This window comes from Sinocyclocheilus rhinocerous, unplaced genomic scaffold (genome assembly GCF_001515625.1).
Source record: "Sinocyclocheilus rhinocerous isolate Xijiao unplaced genomic scaffold, SAMN03320098_v1.1 scaffold208, whole genome shotgun sequence".
NCBI lineage: Eukaryota > Metazoa > Chordata > Actinopteri > Cypriniformes > Cyprinidae > Sinocyclocheilus > Sinocyclocheilus rhinocerous.
This window is the reverse complement of record NW_015650085.1, coordinates 705,769-727,466: the sequence shown is the minus strand read 5'-3', so window position 1 is coordinate 727,466 and position 21,698 is coordinate 705,769. Positions and strand designations below refer to the sequence as shown.

The 21,698-nt window shown below is 38.9% G+C and overlaps 1 protein-coding gene across 2 annotated transcripts in view; it reads left to right on the top strand.

Moving 5' to 3' along the window:
- Positions 1 to 21,698, top strand: part of grm8a (glutamate receptor, metabotropic 8a) — a 183,677-nt gene that overhangs the window by 143,594 nt on the left and 18,385 nt on the right. For both annotated transcript variants that reach the window (XM_016516499.1, XM_016516498.1), the window contains exons 7-8: positions 13,381 to 13,520; positions 17,857 to 18,792. In XM_016516499.1, the coding sequence (XP_016371985.1) occupies positions 13,381 to 13,520; positions 17,857 to 18,792 (1,076 nt within the window). The remainder of the gene's footprint in view (positions 1 to 13,380; positions 13,521 to 17,856; positions 18,793 to 21,698) is intronic.

Sequence of the window (21,698 nt, the reverse complement as noted above, 5' to 3'; positions counted from 1 at the left end):
ATTACTTGCTAAAAATGTGCATATTCAAGTTTGCAATGTTGTGATCAATTATGAGACGTGCAAGAACCAATGACATTAGAATGGAATTTTGTGTTCCGAGAAAGAATGTTTTTGCATGTGAATAAATGATGAAAGAATTCTCATTTTTCTACTATTCCTTGAAGCCTTATTCAGTATAATATGCATTAAAGCCATATTAATGAAAGTTATTATAAAGTGTTATGCCATATTTTACTATGCAGCGCCGTAAGCATGTCTATTACAGATGCAGCTTCTCATGTTTTCCGCAGAGTGCTTGTCTATGTACATATTCAAGTGTTTTCACTCATTTTTCATATTTCTAACTTCCAGCTTCATTCATTAATTCTCGCAATCGCAGTGTTTGCCATTTCTCTGCCAAGTTGCACCACGGGCTCCACAGTGACCCCCTAACATCATCACACATGCATCAAAGCAGAGACCAGAAAATTTGAGTTAAGCGCATACAGGGGTGCTCATATTTCTTCATAATGTGCCACGTGCGTCTTAATAAGAGCGCATTATAACTTGTGAGGAGAGAGCTGCGCATGATTGACTGTTTTCGTTTCCCTTGTGCGCCTGGAATCATGTTGAAACAAAAGAAGTTAATCATTCTTTTTGAAACCATATCAAACGATTCATTTAAATATTAGTTTTGCTCTGTGCGTCTTCTCTACTCTTTCATTTTTCTATCCCCCAACTCCGGCGTTTTGTTATCATCTGCTTATGTTTGCCTTCAAGTTGTGTCATTTGCATAACTGCAGTTGAGCGATTAAGGTGCATGGCGGGGCTGCGTGGGACCATTAAAACCTCATTCATTCGCTTTCTTGTGGGCAGTGCAACCTGGGTTATATGTTCCACCAACTTGCGTTCCTCATCGGCTGTGTTTGAATTGAAAGACAGATATGGAAAATTCACTGACAGTTCGTGCATTCATGAATGTGACCAGAAATGTCGTTAAGAGAGAGAGAACTTGTTCCAGTTATTCTGCTGTGCACTAATTGCACATTTTGATGAATTAATCATTTTAGACTTACATTTATTTATTTTTATTTTGTCTTCCTGTTTCTTGAGCAGCAAATCAGAATGTTAGAATGATTTCTGAAGGATCATGTGACACTGAAGACTGGAGTAATAATGCTGAAAATTCAGCGTTGATCACAGGAATAAATTCTATTTTACAGTACATTCACATTGAAAACAATGAAAGCCCGTTTTCACTATGGAATAAAAAAAATAAAAAGTAAAAAAATAAGGTAATTGCGACTTTTTTTCTCGCAACTCAGGGAGTTTTCTCAGAATTGCAGATATAAACTTCGAATTTAATATTTTTATTTATATATCAGGTTTATTATCGTTAACTAAAACCATAAAAACATGTTTGTTACTTAAAATATAATAAATATTAACTGAAATAAAAGATTTTTCTGAATTGTAAATAAAACAATAATTGGAATATATTTTACAAGAAAATACTATTTCAGTCTTTCTACTTCAAAATGTCATGTGTTACTTGCTCATGTGTTACTTGCAATTTCTTTGTAATTATTTGTGAAATTTACTAGACATTTTTGAGTGACAGTTCTTTCAAAGTAGGCAACATTTCTCATCCTTCAGGTCATGGATGTATGCAAGTTGTTTTTTTTTCAGTAGAAGATGATTTTTTTTTTTCAGAAGAAGATTTTTAGCTGAAACCACGGCCCTTGTTGATTCATAAAATGCCAGTTAACGCTACCATCACTTTGAGAGTCAAAAAAAGCACAAAATTAATACCAGTGACTCCTGATTATATATTGAGGTCTTATGAAGTGAAACGATCGGTCTGTGCAAGAAACTCAGGGAAACGGGAAAGTCAAATTATTTTCCACAAACTGAAAGTTTGTTTCAAAGAACAGGGTCAAATAACTGTTTCACCAGTTAGTTTTCATTTTTGGATGAACTATTTCTTCAAAGATTTCTTTTTATGAGATTTCTCTTCACATCAGTGAGATCAATAGCAAATAAATGGAGACTTTTGATTTTCTCCCCATATGAAGACCCAAGAAATTTCACATTTTCTCAAGTTTCAAACGAGATATATCTGTTATATATCTTATAAAGTTGATAGTTATATGAAACATAACTGAGAACTTGTCTCCTGAGCAACCTCTCAGCAATACAATTTACCTCTAGAAATAGAAAAAGGAAATAAAAATAGTTCTGACTCTGCCCTCGAGCATTCTGGGAAAAGGCTCTAGCTGCCAGACGGAACTGTTTAACGATTTCTTGCCTCTTTTTTTGAGCTGTTGTAACCTTTCTCAGCAGCATGAGATGGTCCGCTCCAGACACTTTGCTGATATTGACACACTACAGAAACTCCTGCAGATAAGAGTTCCTCAGAGTCCTGACACAAGAGCTGCTGTAGTGAAACAGATCTGGACAAAGACAATGAGAGAGTGAGGGCTAAGAACAAATGCAAACTGATAGCAGCCAAAAACTGTTTAGAAGTTGGGGATTTTTAAAAGTCTTTAAGGTCTCTTTTGCTCACCAAGCATTTATAAATAAAAAAAAATACAGTAAAAACTATAATATTGTGAAATAATTTTTGTGATTTAAAATGACTATTTTCTATTTGAATATATGTTAATGTAATTTATTGCTGTGATCAAAGCTGAATTTTCAGCATCATTACTTCAGTGTCACATGATCCTTCAGAAATCATTCTAATATGCTGATTTGCTGCTCAAGAAACATTTCTGATTATTATCAATGTTGAAAACAGTTGTGCTGCTAAATATTTTGGTGGAAAAAAATAGCATTTATTTGAAATAGAATCTTTATGCTGCCACTTTTGATCAATTTAATGCATCCTTGCTGAATAAATGTATTAATTTCTTGGCTTTTTACTGACCCAAAACATTTCAACAGTAGTGTACTGTATATGTAACCCTTTTTTGCTTCTCGCGTGGCATTTGCATTGTTATTTTGATGAAATAAATGTACTATATTTTAGTTTGGTAATGTTATTCATTTAATATTTTGTATTTAAAGAGGATTTTATGATACTGAATTATATTTATGGAATAGTTATGATCCATTTAATATATGTTACTTTTTGAGCATAGACCTCAAATTTACATTTCCAACTTAAAAACTGTGATAAATCTGGAATGTTTTGCAGCACAAACTTAAGCTTGATCTCATTTTAAAGTAGACACTTGGAAGATTATTGTTGAAGTGAAAAAAAATTAAGTTTAAGTAAACTTAAGTTTAAGTTTACATTTAAGTTTATTATTATGAAAATCCAAGTGTGACTTTTTTTTTCTCAGGACCATTTAACCTTTTTGAACCATGATTTGTGTGTCTGTGTGTGTGTGTGTTCACATAGCAAACACCTAAACCTTTACCAAGTTTTGTACCATTCCGATGAAGTTAAAAATTCTAAAAAAAAAAAAACTAAAATGTAATGTTCAAAATTGACCGAAGAGCACTTCACGGTTAATGCACGAATTTTAATCTTTATTAAACTGTGCAGCATGCTCACATCCAACTCTATTTGAGATATTGTGGTCCATCAATGTGGTTCGATTTCAGTTAGTGCTTCAGCTCAATGGTTTTGGTGCAGTTATAGCACAACAATCTGCTCTACATGGGCTGCATTTCAAGAAATCAGAAACTTGGTCAGATCCAAGAGGCGAATCATGCTGAATGTGTAAATGAATGCTGATTTACATTGCATTGCCTCTTAATGCTGGACACCCACCATTTGTTATGACGACACTTTTATGTTCGGTTGTTAATGGCACGTTCCCAAAGCCATGCCTCCCAGACTGAAGTCTTCATATGCACCGCTTCTTTCACCAGTGTGTAGCCTGTTTTATTTTATGTTTTCTTTGCAGGATCCAGACAAAATGATCCCTTCTGTGAGAAACGGCATTGTAAACTAACCCCGTTAAGTGTCTTCTGAGCACGTGCCACAGAAATGTGCCAGCTGTTCTCAGGCTGAGTTTAGACTAGAAAAAAGACTAGATATTTACATTTTCGTCACTGATGAGCAATGAGCACTGGTGTTTGACCATACAAAACTCCCTGGCATGACTTTAAAGTGTTGCTGGTGGTTGCTAGGATGTTGCCATGCGGTTGCTTAGGTGTTTTGGGTGGTTGCTTACTGACTCGGGTAAAACTCAGGGTTAATATTTAGGGTTCTTGGTTGTTCAAAACATTAAATAATAGTAATGACTTAGGAATTAGGACATTATAATAATGAAAATAGTCTGATGTCCTAGAATGTCAATATAAATATTGTTGTGACGTTTTGTATTGTGGCATTATTATCATAAAACACATTTCCCCTTCCAAATTCTCATTACCATAATTCAAAAATTAATTACAAATATTTTATGTATTACCATGCTGACAATTAAAAATAAGATTAATAAATAATAATATTGATAATAATGATAAACATTGTGTGTGTGTGTGTGTGTGTGCATGCATTTAAAATCATTTTATTATTCATTATTATTAATGCTAAAATTATATTATATCCTTTAAATAATGTGAATACAGTAATGTAAATCTAATAAGAATCATAATTGAGAATAATGGCAATAGCAAAAAAAACAACAACAACAACAGCAAAAAACTCAAAGCAGAACATCTGGATGCATTATGATAATGACAATTTAATTTAAGGGGTTTAATTTTTTTTGTCATTAAAATAATGTCACCACACACACACACACACACACACACACACACACACACACCTGCATCTTATTTGTGTAAAATAACAGAGAAAATGAGCAATTATGAATTTGAGGTGGAATGTGACCTGGACATGTTTTTGTGAGATTCACCCTATTGCTCATATAAAGTAACACAGTCACACAGAGTCTTGTGCTATTGAGTGGTAATGGTTGACGGATGTGCGCCGTCTTGCCGTTTGGCCATAGCTGATATCACAGGGAAAGCGAAAGGTTCCTCATTAAAGCGTCTGTGTCCGCTGTTACTGTGGAACGATTACATCTGAGCTCCGGTTGATGAGTTAAGTCACCCGAACTGGAGCTCTCTCATTACTGCCTGTCACTGCACTTCCTCTGTCCCTTCGCAGACCACACACACTGCATTAACTGCTAGCCAGTGTGTGATAATGAACACAGCGCTGACCGATTATGACGGCGAATGGGAAGAAATTGATGAGTGTGTGTAGAGGTCCAGAAGAGGTCTTTTAGAAGTGTGAAGGGTTGTAATATGTGCATATGTGTGAGTGACAGGTGTGTTTGTGTGAGATGGAATGGACGGAGTTTGTGAGTGCATGAAATGTGTTTGGAATGTGCACTGCCTAATGCTTAATAATATTTAAAATAGTATGTGAAATGGTGTACAGAATGCTTCAGAGTAGGACGTTACATTGTTGTCACATGATTTCACAAAACTGTATGTGAGAGGTACCTACAGTGTCCAAAATTAACTTTTTGTCACACCTGCTAATGGAATTTGAAATAAACATACTAATAAATATTTCTTACAGGCCACCAACTGTATTTAACTTTTTTTTTTTTACATTTATTATTATTATTTTGATTACACAACAACATTATTTTTTTAATTTTAATTAAACATGTTTTTAATTTTATTTTATTCCGCATAGTTGTTAGGTCATTTCTTGGGTATTTCCAGGGTATTTTGGTGGTTGCTTGAGTGTTCTGGGTGGTTGCTAAGGCATTCTGTATAGTTGCTAGGTCATTTCTTGGACATTCAGGGTAGTTAGGGTTTTCTATGTAATTTCCAGGGTATTTTGGTGGTTGCTAGAGTGTTCGGGGTGGTTACTAGGGCATCACGTGTGGTTGCTAAGGCATTCAGAGTAGTTGCTAGGTTTTTTCTTGGATGTTCAGGGTAGTTAGGGTGTCCTAGGGTTTTTCCAGGGTATTTTGGTGGTTGCTTGTGTGTTCTGAGTGGTTGCTAAGGCATTCTGTGTAGTTGCTAGGTCATTTCTTGGACATTCAGGGTAGTTAGGGTTTTCTATGTCATTTCCAGGGAGTTTTGGTGGTCGCTAGAGTGTTCTGGGTGGTTACTAGGGCATTATGTGTGGTTGCTAAGGCATTCAGAGTAGTTGCTAGGTCATTTCTTGGATGTTCAGGGTAGTTAGAGTGTTCTAGGTCATTAGGAGGGTATTTTTGGTGGTTGCTTGAGTGTTCTGGGTGGCTGCTAAGGCATTCAGCGTAGTTGCTAGGTCATTTCTTGGATGTTCAAGGTAGTTAGGATTTTCTAGGTCGTTTCCAGGGTATTTTGGTGGTTGCTTGAGAGTTCTGGGTGGTTGCTAAGGCATTCTGTATAGTTGCTAGTTCATTTCTTGGATGTTCAGGGTAGTTAGGGTTTTCTATGTCATTTCCAGGGTATTTTGGTGGTTGCTAGAGTATTCTGGGTGGTTACTAGGGCATTACGGGTGGTTGCTAAGGCATTCAGAGTAGTTGCTAGGCCATTTCTTGGATGTTCAGGGTAGTTAGGGTTTTCTATGTCATTTCCAGGGTATTTTGGTGGTTGCTAGAGTATTCTGGGTGGTTACTAGGGCATTACGGGTGGTTGCTAAGGCATTCAGAGTAGTTGCTAGGCCATTTCTTGGATGTTCAGGGTAGTTAGGGTTTTCTATGTCATTTCCAGGGTATTTTGGTGGTTGCTAGAGTATTCTGGGTGGTTACTAGGGCATTACGGGTGGTTGCTAAGGCATTCAGAGTAGTTGCTAGGCCATTTCTTGGATGTTTAGGGTAGTTAGTGTTTTAGGTCATTACAAGGGTATTTTTGGTGGTTGCTAGAGTGTTTTGGGCGGTTACTGGGGCATTCTGGGTAGTTATTAGGGTATTCTAGGCTGTTTCTGCGGTGTTCTGGGTGGTTGCTAGGGTGCTCTGGTTCAGTTGGATATTTAACACATGCTGACATCGCTAGTATGCATGCTAATATGCCATTTCAAACATACCCATAGTTCAGTATGTATGCACACACAGAAGCTTTTGTAGAGCAAAGAGGCCACAGAATCAGTAAATGGAAGTTGATACAAAGGCAGACGTCCAACTTGGAGCATCACTGCCTGCCGCCGAGGGGTAATCGGCAGCTCAGCCACAATTACACCCGCTCCAGTGGCTCTCTACATACGCTTATTTTTAGATTAGTGTTGTGAGATGGACAGAGCGGGAGGAGAAATTGTGGAAGTGTGCATTCAGACGAGCTGGGCAAAAAAAGTGATGATAATTGTGTTGTGTAAAACAAATCCCCTTGTAAGTTGAGGCAGCGTGACGGTGAATCTTAAAATGGAGTGCAGCAGCAGGCATTTAACTCCGTAACAGAGCTCTATCCTCTCCTCAAATGATTCTGCGCTGAAATAATAAAGGAATGGCCTTAGGAGGTGTATTATATCTTGTTCACAGAAAGAAATTCTCTGAGACAGACTGAAATAAGAGTAAAGGCAGTATGTTTGACTTGCTTTGTAGTTCCAGGATGATGGAAAACTTTTAATATGAACTAGTGAACTTTTAATAGAACTAGTGGCGCTTTTCCACTGCATGGTACGGCACGGTACGGTTCAGTACGGTTCACTTTTGGGGGGTTTTCCACTGGGTACAGTACCTGGTACCTGGTACTTTTTTTAGTACCACCTCGTTTGAGGTTCCAAGTGAACCGTACCGTTACCAAAACGTGACGTGTAAACTCTGCTGATCACTGATTGGCCGGAGAGAATCGTCACTACCTGCGTCACTGAACTTGCGACACAAACACAACAGAACCGCTAGATTTAAATGAGCACAGCCGGAAGGATCGAACGCAACTGTTTTGAACGAGCACACCTTTTTTAGCAACCAAAAAATGGCTGTTTCGTGGTCTGTTGAAGAAGTACAGACGTTCCTCTCCTTGATAGCAGAGGAGCGGATCCAGTGAGAGCTTGATGGGGCGACGCGGAATGAAAACGTTTTTCAGGAGTCGCGGCAATAGAGGCGGCGCAACTATAACGACATGTGAATAATCCCGCCCACTCTAAAGCGGTACTAAACTGTAGTGGAAACGCAAACCGAGCCAAGCCGAGTTGTACCACGCAGTGGAAAAGTGCCATAGATGTTTGCCACCGCAAAACTCACTTGTTGGGGTATTCTGCATGGTTGCTAAGGTGTTCTGGGTGGTAATTTCTAGGGTGTTTGGTGTGGTTGCTAAGCTGCTCTAGTTAGTTGCCCCAGGCTATTTTGGGTGGTTCCTAGGGCATTTTTGTACATTTCTATGGTGCTCTGCGTGGTTGCTAGGGTGTTCCTGGTAGCTGATTGTTACTAGAGTGTTCTGGGTGGTTGCTAGGCTGTCCTAGGCCATTTCCTGAATGTTCAGGGTAGGTCATTGCAAGGCTATATTTGGTGGTTGCTAGAGTGTTCTGAGTGGTTACTAGGGAATTCTGGGTGATTCCTAGGGTATTAGTGTTATGAATGATTGCTAGGGTGGTCTAGGTCTTTGCTAGGTTTTTCTGATTTTCTGTTTTAGGTTGTTACTAGGGAATTCTAAGAGGTTGCTATGTGTTTTAGGTAGTTGTTAGGGTTTTCTGTGTGGTTGCTAGTATGTTCTGGGTTGTTGTGTATTCTGGTGGTTACTAAAGTGCCCTGGTTAGTTACTAGGTCCTGTGGGGTGGTTACTTACATGTTTTAGGTTGTTACTATGGCATTCTGGGTAATTGCTAGAGTTTTCTGGGTGGTTGCTAGGGTGTTCTAGGTACTTGCTAGTGTATTCTGGGTGGTTGCCAGGGTGTGCTATCTAGTTACTAGGGCATTTGGGGTGATTGCTGGGGTGTTCTAAATTGTTGCTATAGAATATATGGTGTTCTGGGTGAGGGCTTAGGGGTGTTCTATGTAATTTCCAAGGTATTCTGGGTGGTTAATAAGACTTTTTGGGTTGTTACTAGATATTTATTTATTGATCCACTTCAAAACAGCCCGCCAGCATTATATTGTGCATATTAAGTATGTGGCTCAAGTATTAGCGTTTTAAATATGACCCTAAATATGTGCAATAGTATCAGTGATTTTGGCCAACAGAAGCAGCAGGTAAGGCTTGGCAGAAAGGTTAATCCCACAGAGTGCTCTATTGTTACGTCTGTCCGGTCTCCTGTAATCCTCAATTTCCCGCTGCCCCGGTCCACCTGGAAAGCCAAGCTTTGATCAATATCGCTGGATGAATTCAATAAACTGCTGCATCTTCTGTGCCACTATCCTCGCCAATCACAACAAGAGCATGAGAGTTTTCTTATGCAGGAAAGGATCAGTTTGCTGTTGCTAGATTAAAAACAGAATAATCTACCATCACTGATTGCACACTGCCTTATTTGCTTGTATTATGCTGATATGCAGTGACAACAAGCTCACGGTGATCCTCAGAGAGCTGTAACCACCTTTGCCATACAGGGAATGATGTTTGCACCCTGGAGCAGAGATTTGAAGACGATGGATGTCGTATTACAGGCGTTTCTCACATGCACAGCAAACACAAAACACTCAGCATCTTGGGTTTGCAGAGAGAAGCGGTATTTTCCTTCACTTGATGTCTACTTAAATAAAAGAACAGAGCTGTCTGGATGTTTGCTGCACAAGCTGTTGCCGAATCTGGCTCATTATATTCTCTGAAAATATTGCTTCTGGAGGCTTTGCCCTCCTCTACTCTCACTTTCCTTCATGGTGGACGAATCAAAAGGTTTTTTTTTTTTAATATAAAAATGGGATGTGGCAACTGAGGTCCATGAAGGGTGTATCTGTGTCTGACCTCCACACAAACGCTCCTCTCATCAGCCGCAAGAGCGGTTCACTTGCTGTAATGAAGGATGGGGAATGAGAATGAGGAAGGTGATGGCGAAGTTGTAGAAAAGAAGTTTGGCTAATCAATGGCTGGAATCTTGAAAGGCTAAATGTGCAGATCCCAAGCAAATAAAAATAGAAACATCTTATTAGTGATGGCTGCAAGATTTCTACGAACTCAAAGTATCAGGGGTTTTGAGAGAGAATCTTTGTATTTTAAGAGTTCTGTTTCACTTGGCTGCAGTGGAAAGGAAATAATTGTAGCCGGCAGTGTAAAACAACAATTTTAAGAAGCAGTGGACTAAAAGAACTATGCTATGTCTGGACAGTAAGCAACCACCTGCTCAGCTAACGGAACATTCTCAGAACTTTGGCTAAAGTGAAAGCTTCTCTCAATATTATAAACAAACGTTCTACCAGTAATTAATAGAACATTTGTTCAGTGTTTGTTTTTTTTAAATGTAGAACATTTTTTAAATGTAACTACTAACTACTTGTTTCTGAATGTTCGGAAAACATCCAAATATAACCTTCCCATAATGTTTGCGAAATGAAAAATGGATTTCAAATATAATCAGTTCACAAAAAAAGTAATTATTTCCATCCTTCTCCTCCTTAGAAACTATTTTTGTTAGCTAGGTGTTAACCACTCTAGCAACCAAATAGAAACCAGCTGATAAACACCCTGGCAATCAGCCACAAGCATGGTGGCAACTTTTACACCATTCACCTAAAGAAATAAATAAATTTTTTTCAAGTTGAATGATGAGTATTTATTGAAATGCCCTTCAGGGTGTTTTTTTTTTCAAATGTAATCAGTTCACAAAAAAAAAAAAGTCATTATTTGCATCCTCTTTAATATAAGAGACTTTATAACTGTTTTTTGGCATGTTTGTTTGTTTTTGGGTGGCTGAACTTTTGTGCTTTTCAAGATAATGCATGAAGACATTAGTCTTTTAGATTACTGGCCTAGTAGATGGTTTTTCATTTTTAGTCTGTTACATATTTGAGTTGAGATGTGCTTGGTTCGTTGTGTTTCAGGACCCCAGGGAGAGAGTTCCTGAACCGGTTATCTGTTTAAGTCTACTGCTTTTCTTAACCAATAAAAGCCACATTATTTTCTCTCCCATGCAGATCCTAAAGCACTTCTAAAGCAGGGGCTTGTGTCATTTCATTCTCATAATGAAACATCAAGTCTGTTTTGCAGCTCCAGTGTCCATTTACAACATTCTAGGTAGTTTAACAGGTTTGAAAAGTAAACCCAGTTACCCAGTTGAGGTTCTCAAAAATGTTGGTTTTGGGCTGTGATCAGTTTTATAAGAAAATTGATTTATTGATGGGATTGATTTTTCTCTCACCTCAGATATCAGGCTCAAATTGTAATTCATGTTTCCAAGAATGAGAATGAGAAACAAATTGCTTTGTCTCAAGATATTTGCCATCTCATCTAAAACCTACATGTCCTTGCATGCTCTTCTGAATCCAGGGCATCTGTAATTTAAGATGATGGGTTGAAAGTGTCCTTATCGATTTCTGAAACTACTAAGACACTTTCCAAAGATTAAGGGTGTGTAAAAATGTAAAAACTTCACTTTTTGAAATGCTTAGTACAAATTAATTTAAAGGGATAATTCACCCCAAAATTTGGAACAACTTGAGGGTGAGTAAATGACAGAATTTTCATTTTTGGGTGAACTAAATGTTAGGTGTAAGTTAGGTGCTGACGTGTCTGTTCTTCATTGAGGCGTTTCATGTTTAAATGAAATTCAATAAACTGATCCACCAGGTCTATTAGGTTTTGAGATTGTGTCGGTTCACCTGACCTGTGGCGAGTTGATTTTGCTGACAAATAATTGTTATCAATACCTGTATCTACAGCTGTGACACAAGAACATGCTGAATTTCAGCTTTATTTGGGAGGATGCAATTTAAAAATGCATTGTAATTATGCTACAATACTTTTTAGAGTGAACTGTGCTCCTACGTGCAACAACAGGGACAGATGGATTTATCAGTCCTACATCATTTTTCTCTTTTTTCAGTTCGGTGTGGATTTCAGAAGCGAACTGTCACCCCAGATCTCCGTGAGTTAAACAGAAGCTTTGATGCACAATACAGCAGTATTTTTTTTAATAATAATGAAACTTCACCATATACAGTGGGATCCAGGAGTCTACATTGACAATCTGTGATTTAAAATATTACAAATTTTAACCTGGGGAAAGAAAACAGATAAAATGTAACACACACATAAACACACAAAACGTTTTTGGATTGTGAAAAATGTCAAATTTACACAAGATTCATGCTGAATAATGCATCAACATGTTTTGTGCACTTCTTGACATTTCTAATGAAAATATTTGTTTAGTTAGGGAAATGTCAGACTTTTCAACCGTAGTCTATATATTCAATGACTTCCCTAAATTTTGGATGTGCAAGGTTTGTTATTGCACTCATAAAACTTTGATCGATGAGTTGAAGGCCTCAGGGCTTTCAGTGAAAGTGTTTTTACACTAACATTTTTAATGCAAATCTGAGTTCATTTGACATTTTTGGTTCATTCATTTAATCTGAAATCGGGTTTCCGGATGCAATGCGCATTTTTAGCATGTTATGCGGTTGCTAGCTTTTTCTGGGCAGTTTTAGCTTGTTGCAATGTGGTTGTTAGGGTTGCATGTTGTTATGCAATTGCTATGATTTTCTGGGCAGTTTTAGTATGTTGCAATGTGGTTGTTAAGGTGTTGTGTGCATTTTTAGAGCGTTATACAGTTGCAAGGTGGTTGCTAGGGTGTTGTGTGCATTTTTAACATTGTTATGTGGTTGCTGGGGTGTTGTGTACATTCTTAGCATGCTGTTATGTATTTGCTAGGTGGTTGCTAGGGTTTACTGGGCAGTTTTTAGCATGTTGCAATGCAGTTGCTAGGGTGTTGTGTGCATTTTTACCATGTTATGCAGTTGTAGATTTAATAGGGTGTTCTGGTGCTTTAGCATATTGCTAGGTGGTTATTATGGTGTTTTTGATGTGAATCTGAGTTCAGTTGACATTTTTGGTTCATGAATTTGATCAAAAAGTGTTTTTTCGAATGCAGGTCCAAATTCAAGTTTGAGCCAGGCAACCAAATCACCATCATTGGTGAAGGTAAATGGATGGAGAGGTGTGGGGGTATTTTTTAAGGCGCTCACCTCAATGAAAGTTGATGAATTTTATTACCTTTCCATCTTCTTACCTCCTCACAAGGTTGCCGTGATTTTTGCACGTACAGCGAGAAGCTGCATATATTATTTACACCTCTGACACCTGATCCTGAACACTATCCTGCACAGCAGAGGTTTGTGTGGAGCTGTGAGAAATTCACATGTGTAGATACCAGACGCCTTGCCTATTTAATTCAACTGTTGGAAATTCAAACTTTGAATTTTGCATCATCTTAATCTCTCAATACGGCTTGGCTCCTTCCTTCAGTATGAGTGTGAAGAAAAGTGTGTAACACTGACAATTCTGTTGCTATTTTACTGACTAAAATATGTAAGTCTGATCATTTTGTCATATCCTGTTTTGCAGGAAGTGCAAGCACTCCAGTGGTCTTCAATCAGAACGGAGATGCGCCAGGGCGTTATGACATCTTCCAGTATCAGATCACCAACAAATCGACAGCTGAGTACAAAGTTATCGGCCAGTGGGCAAACAAACTGCATCTTAATGTGAGTGGAAAGCATTTTCCGGTCTTCATGATGAAATCCATCCATGCATTCATGTTTCCATCCAGAATATAACAAAGTATGCATGTTCAAATCAGATATATTCAAGTATAAATGTTTGTTGGAAATCTTATCTTTGCTGATGATGCATGTGACATGAATACTCTCGGGGCATTCATTAGTCAACGGGATGGAAGATAAGCTTGTAATGTTTTATGCTTGGCCGCAAAACAAAATTAATGGAGCCAGAAACGAGCTGTGTTTTCATGGCCAAAAGCTCTCGCAGCAGTGTGGAGACTGAAGCTGAAGTTTTCTGATACGTGACAGAGAATCACAGCTTCTCTGGGCTTTGTGTCTGCGCAGGTGAGTGGAAGGGGAAGTGGCCGCTTAGCAGAACTGTGATCCAGCCCCCTGTAGTTCTCTAAATCTCGCTTCTTAACTCAGGTATCAAAATCTCCCCTTAAGCGCTTAAACAGATCAGCACTGGATGCGTTACAGAGTGCGGGTGATTTGCATGCAGCTCATTAAGGGCGACTCACTCCGGAAAACAAAAAAAGACTTCTTTAGCCTGAAAGGATTGTGGCTCTGAACAAGGTTAACATTTATTTTTCGGGAAAATCATTTTCACAATCAATACACACAGCCAATAACTGTTTTGCAATTTTGCTGTTTACTGAAAGATGTGCAGGTCACTTTAAAGGGCTCTGTTTACTTACTGAAACTACTAATAAAACATTCAATATGTAAATTGCTGAAGCAGTTATATTCTTTCCAGTCAGATGCAATAGATTGAGGTTGTGTAAAATTAAATGCAATTTTGCAAAGCAAATACGAGTGGTGTGTGTCAGGGCAATTGCTAGTTGTTATGGGTGTTTCAGCCTGGTTGCTAGGGTGTCCTGGGCACTTAAAAAAAAAAAAAGACCATGAAACAAGACTCCAGATTGCAGTGTGACACTATGTTGAACCGAGGAATCAAAATTCCCTTGATCTTTTGACATATAAGAGGTCATTGTACTATAAAAACATCTTGTAAGTTTCAGAACTCAAAACCTTCTCTTTAGTCAAAAAACAGATTATATTGAAGCCAATCTGCCAAAACGTTGTGGAATGTGCCACTTTATGACGTGATAGTGTGGCTAAACCCCGCCTCCGTAGAAGATGATCAACGCCTGCTCCTACATCACTGCCTGTTTAGCTCCGCCCACCAATTAATGAATGTAGTGTAAATAATGAGAGAGGCAAACACAGGTCTACGCAGAAATCAAACGATAAAGATGCTCCGAAGACAACAAGATGCTGTGCAGAGCCAAGTTTTGGAAAAACAGTCGCATCGCCTTCCTTCTGATCCCAATATTAGGAAAGAGTGGATGTACTTTATTTTTAATGAAGTTCCAACCCGCGTCAATAAGAACTCTGTCCTTTGTTCACTTCATTTTACCGTGGAATAATTTACAATGACAGCGCTCGTGTCCGTTGTAGACATTACTATCCGTCACAGTGTTGCCAAGTCCACGGTTTTCCCGTGGAATTGGGCTACTTTATCACTGTTGGGGGTTTTTATCCCCAACACTTTATCACTATTGGGCTACTTTATCACCCTGCGGGGGTGGTTTTTCATGTCCGCGGGTTGAAGCGACCCCAATAATGTGTATTTTAGCCTCCGGAACGCAACCGTGGGACCCCCTCGAAACACTGTTAGTTTGGGCTAGTTTTGGGCTAGTTTTAAGTAGCAATTGGCCGGGTTTTGTTGTAAAAACCTGGCAACCCTTTCCGTCAAGCAGGTAACGTTATTATTGCTAACATAGCGACTCATTGAAAAATACATTGGCATCATCTGTTGAGGCAAGGGAGGGGGAGACTCAAAATGTTTCTAAATTTAAAACACATTTTTGCCCCATTTGTGTTGTTTTACTAACACAATTATTTAAAGTATAAATCATTGTTATTTATAATGCTTTACCTCAGCAGCGTCCATCTATGAAGGCTGTAGGCTGTCAAACATACACAACTGTTAACTTCCGAGTCTACTATCCGCCACGCCTATTCAAACAGAGCGTTCTGATGAGTCAAGACAGGACAGAAAATCACTTATTACTTCTAAATTATGATGGTTTTGATGTAAAAAAATTGATAGTATTGTAAGTGGACCTCAGAGAACAGTACAAAAAAAAAAAAAAAGCAGTTCATGACCCCTTATGTTAAGACTTCACAATCAATAGCAGAAACAAACAGGCTTATATAGGCAGAGGTAACAAGATAATTGGGAACAGGTGTGTTCAGTCAGGCATAAGTCCAGGTAGTGGCTTGTGGGAAATGAAGTCCATGACACAATGACAATGATGTAGAATGGAGTGCCCTCTGGTGGACAACCAGAGCACTCCATCTGACCATCGTTACACTAGGGTGGTCTGCGTGATTTTTAGCTTGTTGCTAAGTGGTTACGAGAGTAGTCTGGGTGTTTTTAGTGTGTTGCTAGGTGGTTACTAGGGTGTTCTGGGCATTTTAACATGTTGCTATGGAGTTTCTAGGTGGTTGATAGGATTATCTGGGCAGTTTTAGCATGTTGGAATGTGATTGCTTGGGTGTTGTGTGCTAGGTGGTTACTAGGTGATTACTGGTTGTCTTGGTTGCTTTTGTAAGCATGTTGCTAGGTAGTAACTAGAGTGCCATATGTTTTTAGCAGGTTGCTAGGGTATTTTGGGTGATTTTAGAATATTGCTATGTGCTTACTAAGGTGTTCTGGGGATTTTAGCATGTTGCTATGCAGTTGCTAGGAGGTTGCTAAAATTCTCTGGACAGTTTTAACATGTTGCAGTGTGGTTGCTAGGGTGTTGTGTGCATTTTTAACATATTATGTAGTTGCTAGGTGGTTACTAAGGTGTTCTGGGTGTTTTTAGCATATTGCTATGCGTTTACTAGGGTGATCTGATTGTTTCTAACATGTTGCTATGTGGTTACTACTAGGGTGTTCTAGGTGGATGCTTGGGTGTTTTGGGTGGTCACTTGTGCAAATGAAGAGCCCACTCCCAAATCTCGTTTATATTGCAATGTATAGATGTGCCTTCTTCATTGCAAACAATTATTATTATTATAATTTTTTGCCTACCATATCAGGTCGCTTAAACAGAGGAACTGCACATCTCTTTTCAACAAGTCACACAGTTTGAGCTATTTGATTTCTTTAGCGCAAATTATGTGGGACGAGCTGTGCTGCAACATTTAGTATTAGGGTTAGAGATTAGTTAAAATCCCTAACCCTATGCGTAATACTGATGTGTGTAAATGGCTAGCGTTGATTCTAACAGCGTTTGAACCTTAGAAACCCTTCTCACTCTCCATTACTGTGTCTTCAGAATGACTAAAACCAAATTAAACAGCTTAACTGTGAATGGTCAGTGTGGCTTTTGTTTCAGACAGAATGGAAAGAATCAAATGAAGGGATTTGGTCTTTCAATTATTCTTAAATACCCTTCATACCCTTTTATGAGATAAGTCAAATTAAACTTCTGTTCATTTGCAAATTTTGTCTTTTTTTATTTTAATGTGTCCCTTCTTTTTCGCTTCTCTAATTAAAGCCAATCTGTTTTTGCCAGGTATAATTTGTCTCAAGCATGAATAATTCATTCACGGCCATCTCTTTGCAGCAGGCAACAGTGAGAACCATAGAGCATAAGTATTGAGTTGTCCTGATTTGTCATGTGGATTGGTCTGGCACAATCGTTTTTTACGTCACTTTTCAAACTCGAGGTTTGTCATGTTATTTTTATTTTTTTCATTTCAAATGCCTCTGGCACAAGTTTGTCCCAAAATATATCTGTCAACAAAGTTGTGCCTGGGAGCCAAACTGAAGCTGCACTTAAAAGAGCAGCGTTGGCTTCTTATTTTCCACAGCTTCCAGGCGCTAAGGGGTAATAAAGTGATGTCTTCAAATATGACACAACCTACATCTATGTGGGTAATGAGACTTCCTTTGAATGCAGTTTCTAATATAACAGTACGCCTCTGGTCTTCATCTCTGACAGGGCTTATTATCCATTGCAATTGGACACTATAAGCTGGCGGACATGCAACCTTTTTAGCGTGTTGCTAGGTGGTTGCTAGGGTGTTCTTGCAAATGAAGAGCTTACTTCTAAATCTCTAAAACTTTGTTGCCTGGTGAAAATCATAAAATCACTTAGAAAAGTAAATGTACATCCATGCTCAGTTGGAGGACCAGTTCTCCAGTGGTCTAAATGAAGGAACACTGTGTAATATTGACATAGGTCCCACTTGGTCCTGATAATATAACAGTATGCCTCTGGTCTTCATATTTGACAAGATTTTTTGTTATCCTTTGCAGGTGGATGCCATGCGCTGGCGGACAGGCAACCCCACGCTTCCAGCCTCGGTGTGTAGTGTGCCTTGCCAGATGGGTGAAAGGAAGAAGATCGTGAAGGGTGTACCTTGCTGCTGGCATTGTGAGCGATGCGAAGGCTACCACTTCCAAGTCAGCGAGTTCAGTTGCGAGTTGTGTCCGTATGAGCAGCGCCCAGACCGCAATCGCACCGGTTGCATCCCCATCCCGATCATCAAACTTGAATGGCACTCTGCTTGGGCAGCCGTACCGGTGTTTGTTGCGGTTCTTGGCATCCTGGCTACAAGTTTTGTGGTGGTCACTTTCGTCCGCTACAATGACACACCAATTGTACGCGCATCCGGCCGAGAGATGAGCTATGTGCTTCTGACTGGGATTTTTTTGTGCTACGCCATCACCTTCTTGATGATCGCTACGCCTTGTTTGGCCATCTGCTCCTTCCGAAGGGTGTTCCTGGGTTTGGGCATGTGCTTCAGCTACGCTGCTCTCCTAACCAAGACCAACCGCATTCACCGCATCTTCGAGCAAGGCAAGAAGTCGGTGGCTGCACCACGCTTCATCAGCCCTGCTTCCCAGCTGGTCATCACCTTCAGCCTGATCTCGGTGCAGCTGCTCGGTGTGTTCGTGTGGTTCGCCGTTGATCCGCCACACACAGTGGTGGACTACGGCGAGCAGCGCACATCCGACCCCGAGAAGGCTCGTGGGGTTCTCAAGTGTGACATCTCGGACCTGTCGCTCATCTGTTCGCTGGGCTACAGCATCCTTTTGATGGTAACATGCACTGTTTATGCCATCAAGACCCGCGGCGTGCCAGAGACCTTCAACGAGGCCAAGCCAATTGGATTTACTATGTACACTACCTGCATCATTTGGTTAGCTTTTATACCTATCTTCTTTGGCACCGCACAGTCGGCAGAAAGGGTAAGTGAGATTTACGAAATCTGTAACTAAATGCACTGGTATTCACAATGTCATTGCAAGTAATTGCTTTTCATATTGAATACAGCCTTAGCTCTTCTCTGACTTCTGGTAGGAATTTGCATGAATACTACGAAGTGACAGCAATTTGCATATGGAAATATTTTATTAATTAGTTTATTTAATGTACATACAGTTCAGGGGGTGTGATTAACTACATTATTTTAATAAAAAACGCATAAGCACAGACAGAAAAAGACTGCTCCAAAGAATTTGAGTATAACTTTTCTTTACAGAAATTCATGTTTTTATTAAGAAGAGGCAATATGAATGTTTGTTTATGTGCGCTATAGGTTGCAGAATATTGCTCCAGGCTACAGATAATAACGTCAGCTGCTGGTTACCCTTTCACCTGACCCAGCAGGCGACAACCTCCAGAAAATTTAAGAAGCTTAAGGTTAAGAAGCTAACATAAGGAAGCCAAAACCAGGGTTTCACATACTCTCAGACTGATAGATATTAGCCTCGGGGGCACTGTAGGAAACAGACAAATGGGTCAGAGGCGATCAGGTAGGTGGCGACTCAAGAAGCATCGCTGAGATATCTGAAGCTTGAGTGAGCAGGACTTGAGTCTGGATAGTTCAGATATGAAAGATCAATCCAATCATTATTTACTCACCCTCATGTCGTTCCAAACCTGTATGCTGTTTTTGAAGCCCTTGAAGTATAATATCTATGCAAACAAGTTGTTCAGTTGCATCTTTTAAATGCTGAAACTCTAGTGTTTGATTTCCTTTCACAGTGGTTCACGATAAAAGCTCATTACCACATTGCTCTTTAGTCACATTAGCCTCTCACTGTGACTGCTACGCTTTGCGCTAGCCAAGAGAGACAATTATGGATATACCAATTATTCCTTACACTAACAAGCTTATTTATATTCTTATTTAACGCTAGAACTGTGGGATGGATGGCATTCTAATAACACAGACCCCCAACCCATCGCATTACTCAAGATAAGAAAGCAACGACATGAATCATTTGATAAGAAAAAAACGGCATCTTATTGAAAAAAAAAATGAGTAGATCTCATTGTCACAAATAACAAAACATGGCCTTAAATCTGTATTTATTGAACTATTGTCTGATTGGCAACCACACCAAGCGAAAGGACTTCATAATTGGTTCGTAATGAAAAAATTACTAGTCCTGAATTAATATCATTACAAAGAGCCAATGTTGTATTGGCTGCAGCATTTGTGAAATGAACCACAGTAGAGAAGTAGATAAAATCCCACCGCCTGTAAAATATGCTCCCATTATCAAGAATGTGTTTTGGTTAATGCTTCAAAAATCAATTTGTGTGAATTTTCATTGCGGCGACTATTACCTCTCCATTTTACACTAGCATAAAGATATCAAGGCTGATATGATCTACTCTCCTGCATTTGAGAATGGTATCACCCCAAAAACCAATACGTGCACTTTGACATTTCCAATGCAGAGACTCTGCAGAATCATAAAGAGTCAATAAAGTGCTGCATGAACAGCGGGCAATGTGCTCACGGCTCCTCAGGAAATCAATGCCTTCCAAAGGTGACTGGTTAAGATAATCACTCCACATATCTGTAGAATCAAATTACGGGTCTCGCATAAATCACTGGCAGATCATTTTATTGGGTTTTGTTAAGTTCACCGTGTGACCCGATCCTCATTCGGGAACTCCATACGTTTCTCATATAATTGAAATGCATGGTAAAATGATTTAAGCTTGGGATATTTAGATTTTTGATTTTTTTTTTAAAGTGAAATTTACTTAATATAGATGTTTTTGAAGCAAATGAGCCAAAATTTACATTATTGACACTCACGGAGATGCCATTTTTCCCCATACAGGGCTGTTTTTGTAATTGTAAATTATTAGTTTGATTTGTTTTTTGGAAGTCAAATTGATTTAAGCTTGGGTTACTTAGATTTTTTTTTTTTTTAAGTTAAGTTTACAGTTATGGAGATGCTATTTTTCCCCTATACAGGGTTGTTTTTTTGGTAATTGTAAATAATTTTTTGAGGTTGGTTTTGCGTGTTACCGCAGCATGTAAAGTAAATGCACGTTTCAAGTGGATCGTGTGTGAAATACATTATATTACAACATTATCTGAAAAATGGCAAACGTTCTTAGTAAACGCATTTCTGTTATGGTTCATCGTATGACCAGATCTGCATTCAGGAAACCTAATGCGTTTCTCATATAATTGAAAAGCATGGTAAATTGCTTTGAGCTTGGGTTATTTCGATTTTTTTTAAGGTCAAGTTTGCTTTGTATTGATGTAATTGAAGTGAGTGAGTCTCTGTAGAACAATATAATGCCTGTTAGCCAAAATGTACATTATTAGCAGTCATGGAGATGTCTTCCCCCCCCACCCATACAGCACTGTTTTTTGTAATTGTAAATGATTTGTTTGAGGTTGGCTCTGCATGCTGCCACAGTGTGCAAATGCATATTTCAAGCGGATCAGTGGGTGAAATACATTGATATGCACAGTAATATTACAACATTATCTGAAACGTGGCAAAGTTCTTAGTAACCGTACTTCTGTTATGGTAATCCTCTCGTGGGTGTAAGCATATTCTTGCTGGAGCGTGAAATATTCTACTATTTTTCTGTTATGAATGATGTTAAGATTTAAGTTTGCATAAGCCTGGAATAACACAAGCAACTTGCACCTCCCGCGCAGTAATTTCAATTACTCTATCCCAGACACCGTACCTAAACTGGATCTTTAAGTGACATTTCAATGTTTTTGTTTCACTTTAGTGTCTTTAATTCCTTGAAGGCCAGCTTTGTTTCCAATTAGTTCTGCCACCTTTGTTCTTCAAGCTCTTGTGAATCAAAGACTAAGTGTTTGGTG